At 28.7% G+C, this 8,613-nt stretch overlaps 2 protein-coding genes across 4 annotated transcripts in view; both read right to left on the reverse strand.

Annotated features, from left to right (window-relative positions):
- Window positions 1-1,528, reverse strand: part of LOC115244884 (putative protein FAM45B) — a 2,217-nt gene extending 689 nt beyond the window's left edge. Inside the window, 5 exon segments of the mRNA XM_029822889.1 lie at window positions 4-62; window positions 278-320; window positions 322-701; window positions 802-998; window positions 1,125-1,528. Of these exon segments, the coding sequence (XP_029678749.1) occupies window positions 4-62; window positions 278-320; window positions 322-701; window positions 802-998; window positions 1,125-1,164 (719 nt within the window). The 5' untranslated portion in view covers window positions 1,165-1,528.
- Window positions 1,529-1,655: 127 nt separating this feature from the next.
- The window catches only part of LOC115244870 (mycosubtilin synthase subunit C), a 13,192-nt gene continuing 6,234 nt past the window's right edge, over window positions 1,656-8,613 (reverse strand). For all 3 annotated transcript variants that reach the window (XM_029822871.1, XM_029822868.1, XM_029822870.1), the window contains exons 7-14: window positions 8,143-8,205; window positions 7,091-7,301; window positions 6,674-6,841; window positions 6,309-6,505; window positions 5,809-6,004; window positions 4,514-4,877; window positions 4,001-4,451; window positions 1,656-3,580 (exon numbers count right to left, since the gene is read on the reverse strand). In XM_029822871.1, the coding sequence (XP_029678731.1) occupies window positions 3,440-3,580; window positions 4,001-4,451; window positions 4,514-4,877; window positions 5,809-6,004; window positions 6,309-6,505; window positions 6,674-6,841; window positions 7,091-7,301; window positions 8,143-8,205 (1,791 nt within the window). In that variant the 3' untranslated portion in view covers window positions 1,656-3,439. The remainder of the gene's footprint in view (window positions 3,581-4,000; window positions 4,452-4,513; window positions 4,878-5,808; window positions 6,005-6,308; window positions 6,506-6,673; window positions 6,842-7,090; window positions 7,302-8,142; window positions 8,206-8,613) is intronic.

Here is an 8,613-nt window from a genome sequence, read left to right on the forward strand (position 1 = left end):
TACAGGTCTGTTCTTGACGATATTGAGCTATTGCTGCAGCCCGCCACATAGTGTGAATATCTCTATATGTAGCAACAATAATAATTGAATAACAAAACAATTAATATCTATTAATTATATTAATATATATTAATTAATAACTATAATAATAGCATAACAATAATAATAATTAAGAATAATATATTGAGGTTTATGCAATCTATTTTGAATAATGAAATTATCTACTTTATCTATAATTTCATACTATCAAAGATATCATCTTTTATAGGACACATACCTTTAATTCAATCAATTCGTCATTTACTAAATCAATCCAGGGTGTCAGTAACTTTTCTGTGTTTCATTAATGCAGGGAATGTTCTTATCCACTTAAGAAGTTGCTCCAAGCTGTGATGATATATAATGATTTTTTTTTTCAATAAGAGAGCGGTATAAATCAAAATTGTTTCTAATTCGAATGTTTTAATCAGTTCTTTGATATTAGTACTAGCTGCAAATCGATGAGTATTAAAATCATCGGAGACAAATGTTCCATTCTCTTGTGTTGAACACGATCCTTTTGTGAATACAGAAAGATATAATTGCAGGATTTCTGTTGGTTTTCCTGTTTTGCAATACATCTTGCTAAGAACTCGTGACAGCACTTCATACTTTTGTGGATTAAAGTCCTTTGCAAAAAGAACCAATGCGAACTGTTTTACCTGGAATAATTATGAAAATCGCAAGATATGAAAATGCTTGAATGTATGATAAAATGCTTTTTTTAACGAGAGAGATAGAAACTCTTATATAGATACTCACCTTTGGTAATTTATCAGAATCGAATACTTCACTGCAATGTATATAAAACCAATCATGGCCGTGTCTTGCACATACAAATACATGAGGAGAACTATGTTCCAATTTCATATTGCATTTTCTTGTAACTACAGTCTTCTGAGATTCCGTTACTGCAGGATACGACCATGTCCACAAGATATCTCCATTGCAGTCTTTCTCTAGAATTTTTATTTTGGATTAAGCATATTAAACAATGCAAATATTTGGTAACGCACATGAAAAAATAGTTCATTTATATATTTATATTATTTATTGTTTTATTATAGAAAGCTACGTTTTTATACCTATTATACTACAAGAAAGTAAATCCGTTAACGGTGCCATTTGTGGATTCTTTTTACAAGTAATTAACAATAATAACACTGTTTAAATCAATATATTAAAATACTCATTATTCTCTATGCCTTGATAATATGACATTATTATATATTATTATATTTTCTTTTGATAATATATTCTACATTTGCATTGTTATAAGTACTGTCAATCTAATAGCAAATTATCTATCTAATTAAAATATGTCAGCTATTGTCTTATCACAGAATATTTTTTTTTATTGAGGGTGTTTCCAACTTCCAATGCAAAAAAGTTATTTAATATACGCACACAAATGGAAATTGTGAGGTTATGTTTAAACAGTCGACACTTCTGTCAGTTGCAATCAGCTGTAGAAGATGGAGAAGGGAAAACAGGAAATCTGCACGTAACACGTACTTTCTGAATTTCAAGTTTTATTTAAAATGAGACAGATGTATACTTTACTATTTCTATTTTTGAGAAATATAACTAAAAAGAAAGTTATTAGTATTTTCACATTTTCGCGCAAAAAAGATATATTTATTGGGAAATTTGTCATTAAAATTAATCCTAACAGCTAAAATATTAGTGATATGCTATCAAAATTTGATAAAAGAATCATTCAATATAATATATTATATATGAATGTGTACATACATATTTACTCTCTTACATATAATGTTTGTATTATCTAGTTCTTCAATATTTTAAAACCAATTTAATTTTTGTTTTTTTATTAATATTTAATATATTTCCAATTTAAAGATTTTTTTAAAAGTCAAATTAAATTTGAAATTGTGACTCAAAATAGTAAAGATTCTCTCATGAATAACGAATATAACTGAATTATATATATATACATATATATATATCAGAGTTGTAAGTTTTGTTGTAATCAAATTTTTTATTTAATTTATTGTTTCGTTTTCACTTATACACTATTTTGTTTATATGAAATAAAAACGATACGTTTGTCCGTGCAACAATTTTACTATGATTAATCAACAATTTCACAATGATTAATCAATAATTAATTGTTTTGTTCTATTTATTTCTAAAAGCTATCTAGATCACGATTTAGAGTAATTTATTCAAATTACTATTTTATTTCTATATTAGAAATGTAAGTAATATGCAAAAAAGTTCTATATTAGAAAAATTTTATGGAACAGCTTTTATGAAATGCGCTTAATATCACATTATAATAATTATAAGCTCGATACATCATCAATATATAATCGATACATAAATATTTATGTAACAATTTTTGTTAATCTAACTGTTTAATCATTGTGATGAAGCGTAATAATAATAACTACAAATTATATTCTAACAATAGTAGCTATTACAATTTTTATAACTGTTGCATATATATGCCTATGCACAAAAATGTACAAATTTATCATTACATATCTCTATTTTTGCCAAGGTATCATATTCGTTATGTATTTATTTTTGTGCAAAAAATAAACAATCCGCATAAATTGTATTTTACAAAGTATTATAATATATATAAAAGAAGCTCTAATGTAATAATTATCATTGTTTTGAGAAATGCAATAATCCATATATTGCATTAATGTAATAATTAATTTGTTATACTTTTATCGTTGATTTTTACAACAGTCTTTATGCGGAAGATAGTTTGAATATATCAAATAATGTTAATAATGTGGTAATAATTTGCATAAACGGATTTCAAAATTTTATATTAAGTCTATTATGAATATTATTTTTATCATAATGTGTGATCTTTTATTAAAATACGTACTTTTATGTTTACTTTAAATGCACAGTTCTTTAATATTAAAGATCAGATAACATAATTATCGATTTTTTCGATAATTATGCGTTTTCGACAAAAATTTTATAAAGCTAGAAAATTATACCATACTTTTTTTATACAGATAGATATGACAAGTATTAATAAATAGATACAAATCCGTTTAAAGTGATTAATTCTAAGATTCTAAAGTTTTTTTAGTCTATCAAGAAAATGAAATGATAATGAAGGAACAATAATTGCATTATGCGTGTAACAAACAATATAGATAGTCGTTCAGTTACGCGATTATTGTTTGTGATATATTGTTTGCTGCTGATATTTATGGAAAATAACAAAAAGTGATGTGAAAGAATGAAAAGATATAAATTCTTGTTATAATGAATTATTAACAATGAATGAAAAGAAATAAAGCCTTGTCATAATGAATTATTAACAATTATGAATGTGTCGATGAAAGATCACAGAGATGATGCTTACAATACTTGGAACCAATACTTTTTTTTTATTAAAATCCTTTTAGTTAATCATTTTTAATGAGCAAATTGCTACTTGACTGTCGGGGGCTTTGCCAAAAGGTTTATTTCCATCAGGTGTCTTGTATCGATTCACTTGGTATAACAGCAATGTTTCATAATCGTATACGTCAATGCCAAGTTGCTGCATAAAGTTTAGATAAAAATGTAAATTAATAATTCTTTCAGCGATATATAATATATATATATATATATATATCCATATAATAAATACTTTCTACATTAGTAACTGAAGCCCGCTTTAAACGCAATAAGATTCGGGACAGAATTTTATTTAATTATTTTATGCTAAATTTTATATGATGTTCTATTTATAATTTGCAACAAAGTTCGGTACAATTTTATGTATGATATAGAAAAAGCTATAAAAAGTAAAATACGTATTATACAAAATACATATCAGGATATATAAATATTTTAAAATATATAGCACATCAAATTATATAAATAGAATTCTGTCTGATATTTTATGAATTATAGAGATTTAAAGTGGGCTCAATTGTTATAAAAGATATTTGAATTAATTTTTGAATTTATCGTTTACCTGAGTGAGGGGACTGGTATTTGTAGTAAAAATCCCGACGTATCCTTTTTGTTGAGCGAGTTGTAAACAGTATTCTTCCATCTGTCGCATCACTAATACGTTTTCCGCGAAATTCAAGTCGCTGCATGTTGACATCATGGAATTGTGTATTATTTTGCCCTTGCCTTTCGGTAATTTGTTTTCTCTAATCGGTTTTTCAAGATACTCGAGAAAATCGAATATAATCATTAATTTAGAGCTCAGTATTAGTTCAGGCTCGTCCCAAAGATCAAAATTAAGGGTAACTCCGATCGTTTTGCCATTCTGCGCCGATTTTATCGCGAAGCTCAAGCCTTTCTCTACGAGAGGATTCCACATAATTTCCATCAGTTCCCGATAATCGGTTCTCATTATGTCCGGTATTAACCATTGCTCCAAATCGGCTTTCGAATAAAAGCTCTCTGTGATTATTCTGCAAATATTAAAATATATTTATGTTGTGATCATTTCCTGCCTGTATACGCACGTACTCACTCGATCGCGTCCTCCTTGTGACAATCGCTTAACGTTTCAAAGATATACGGTTTCTGGTCGAGTGTCTCCTTCAGAGGTTTTTCGTCAGAAGATATAAGTTTCATGCGGTCCAGTATTTCGGCCAGATCTTTTGCTGTGATAAAATCCGTGATGCCAATTTGATAACCCTGGTCCATTAACTTGGTCACGGTGTAAATGGAATTTAAGGAATTTCCACCGAGCTCGTAGAAATTCGCATGCAGGGTCACTAGCGCACTACCATTACGTCCGATTACGGATGCGACAGTCGGAAAAAGAACTCGGGCTTTTGCAAGATCTTGATCTGATACGCCGCTGTAATCGCAATTCGCAGCAACGTCATCTTCTGTAGAATAGAATTTTCCATAAACTTAGCAAGCGTCAGCTAATAATAAATCTTTTGCGATAAAAATAAAATTTCAGAAGAAATTTTTTTTTGATTTATTTAATTTAATAAAATCTCGAATTATGATTTATTCTGGGCATTCAAGTTTCTAATATTTGAAAGAGTAAGAAAGAGCACGAGAAAATAAATGCTGTTGCTTCAATTAAAGTCTACGTCACGGGTTGCCAACAAACATATATAGTTCATTCAATGATATTTTTATTAGATCAAATATCTGGATAATTGTTTTAATAATCCAAATATTTGATTCAATAAAAATATCATTGAATGAACTACATATGTTTGTTGGCAGCCCGTGACGTAGACTTTAATTGAAGCAACAGCATTTTTTTTCCGTGAGGGATTATAATTTAAAAATATTTGGATTTTTTTATTCTTTCTTAGAAAAAAAGATTTCTTTTATTTTTAATACAAGAGTAATTACTTGCTGAAATAATATGCACGAAATTTAATTGCTCGATAAAAGATAAGATATCATAAAATGAATTTTTTCTTATTCTACATTTTCTTTTTACCAGATTATCGCAATTTATTTTATTAATTACAGAAGAGATTAGAATAATTATTCTGATCTCTTATGAGAAATACGAGATGAGATGCTAATATGATGTGTAAAGAAAGGAATGGAAAAGATATAAAAAATCTTGGAACTGGTTCACATTATGATTCCATTATGAATTCATGACAATTATCTTGTAATATCTCTATTTTTACATCTAAAAATTTAAATACTTATAAAGATGTTAATTTGATTAATATATTCATGGATGATTAATGTTAATTACTTACGTCGTGAAACTTTATAGGACAAGGAGGTGTACATATGATATTTTGCTTGATAAAATGATATAAAATCGCTAATTCGACGTACCATCATTAGGACAAAATGATTCATATTGCTTTAGCAATGTCTGTCGATCCGTTTTTCCATTGATTAAAAGAGGTATGTGATCAATAATAAATATTTGCGGTAACATGTATGGCGCTAACGTTCTTTGGAGAAAACTTTCAATCTCCGAGCTGGACAGAGTCGTGTCATCAGTGACGGTAACAAAAGCTATTAGTGCCTGAGAGAAAATGTAAAATATAAAACTTAACATTATATAAAGATTTATAAAGTTGTATACTATTATTGTTAGTATAGGTTATATACTATTCTGTGAAAAGCCGTATTTATAAAGTATCTATATTTAATTGAGAATTTATGTAACATGCAAAATAATACGCGAACAGAAATATTGAAGATTAATTTTATATACGAAACGCTTTGAAATGTCTAGATATTTGAATCTTAGGAGAGAATTATTTTTCGAAAATAATTAAAAAAAATTTTTGCAGCATTTTTTTCACTTTACGCGCACACGCATTTACCTGTGACAGTTCACCGGGCTTATAACAAAGAACCACGACCTTATCGATACCGGATATCTTGGCGATTATTTTCTCGATCTCTGTAAGATCGACGCGATGACCTCTAATCTTAATCTGCGAATCCACTCGCCCCTCGTAAATTATCGAACCTTTGACAATTTTAGCGTAGTCACCAGTACGAAAGATCTTTGGATATTCTGCAAATAAATCAGCATATTTGTTTGAAATGTACAAGATCCTTTAATTATCGCTTTGTCTCGCGAAAGAGATTACGAATGAGAATATTTACAGGCCACAATCTGTGTAATTCTTCGAATTTAATAGACCGGTATCCGATATTCTTACGTTTGTTTTATTTTCCTCACCTGGATCGATAGCGTAACGATTATTCAAAAATTTATGTGTGTCTCGTCCGCGTATATAACCTGCAGCAAGATTTTTTCCTGCCACAATCAGCTCACCGACTTCTCCCTGGGGGATCAATCGCATGTCCTTGTTTACAAGATAAATTATGCAATTATCGATCGGCCTTCCTGCAACAAAAGTACGTTAAGCAATATTAGATGTTGTGTCAGTGATAATTTTCTACGATCCTTTTTATTAGCATTCGATGATCAGTTGATAGCCTGTCCATTAGAATTTTAAATATTAACAGGATATCAAGTCATTGTCATTATTATCTCTTCATTAATTTGATAAAATTAATTAATTACAAAATTAATTAAAATTAATGACGTATCAATTCTTAAGTCATATTCGGCAGATAAAAATTTTATCCTTACCTATTGGCACTTTCTCCATTCCTTGTAATTGCGCGCGATTGCTCAAAAGGTAATATGTGACGTCACCCATGACTTCTGTGCTGCCGTAGAAATTTGCCAATATTTTGTCCTTGTTGCTAAATGTAGCAAAAAATTGATCGGCCAACGAAACCGACAAAGTTTCTCCTGAGCAAATCCAGAGTCTCAAGCGATCGAGAACATTGTCATTATTCTGCGCCAAGTGACAAGAGAGGTCGTATATTACGATTAGAATCAGGTATCGTAGGCAGTAGACACTAATGGATTGTTTTTATCTCGAAAATTATAATAACTCAGATGTGTCGATTGTAGGAAACTTGCTACATTTCAACGCGAGAAATGTAGATCACAAGGATTGATTTAAAAAATTGTCTAATTTGCTTTAAATAATTCGTGCAAAATGATGATAGATAATTGCGTGATTCTTGCTAATTAGAGAAGAATTAGTTTAATCTGATACATTTAATTTAAGATTTCTCTGATTTATACAAGCATTGTATTGATTTATGGGAAAATTTCTCTCAGTTGCGAAAATTCCATCACGCTGATTTAAAAGTTACCAGTTTGTAAACGCACTTTGGTTCAACTATAATATTTTATTTCATACGTACGTATTATGTAATTTGTTTAAACGTGACTATTGCGAATAAACTTGTTAAAGGTGTGTTTCTTAATTAGAAGTATCTCGTTGAAATGTCAAGAGTACAAGGTTATTTGAAGTGTTTACTAGTTTTTAAAAGGAAAAGCGATACGTTTTCGCTGGATATTCCAGATTGTAGATTATACATATATTTCACACGCAGAGAGCTATAATTACTATCGCGAGTTATTAGAGATCATATTTATTTCAGTAGTCGATTCAATAGTCAGATCAAAAAAAAAAAAGCGCAGTATTAATCTTTACCTAGGTCTTATACGATGTTGCGTAAAATGAAGATTAAAATTCCGAGAAATTTACATAATAATGGCAGGTTTCTCTATCTCATAAAAGAGATAAATGTGTAGAATGTAGTTATATGTACATGTATACTTACTCGTAGACCCAAATACATGAGCAACGAATGCAGCAATGATGGCACAAGCACTAAGCGTTGTATCTGAAATATGCATGATTTTTTATTTTTCGTAAATTGTATCACGCGTATACAATTTTTACGCATAAGTTTAAATTATCTCCAAAAGATATTATCAACAACTTTGTAAGATTCCAAATTGTTTTTGATTGAAAACAGATTTTTTTTTACCCGTTTGATTTTTATTGAGTTCATTTTCAAACTATTAGAATAAATATTGCCTGTTAATTGCAAGTATATTAAAATTATTGCCATATTAAACAAACTTTTTGTATAATTATTTTCTTTAAAATAGACCAAACATATAAAAAATATCGTTTTATAAAGTGACAGTAATTCAATTTAATTTATAGCAAGATATACATATATATAAAATCCTATAATTTCTAATAAAAAATTTTCTAAAATGTAAAAATCTCAGTAAGAAATAAA

Source organism: Formica exsecta, unplaced genomic scaffold, assembly GCF_003651465.1.
Source record: "Formica exsecta isolate Colony F162 unplaced genomic scaffold, ASM365146v1 scaffold878, whole genome shotgun sequence".
Taxonomy (NCBI): Eukaryota; Metazoa; Arthropoda; class Insecta; order Hymenoptera; family Formicidae; genus Formica; species Formica exsecta.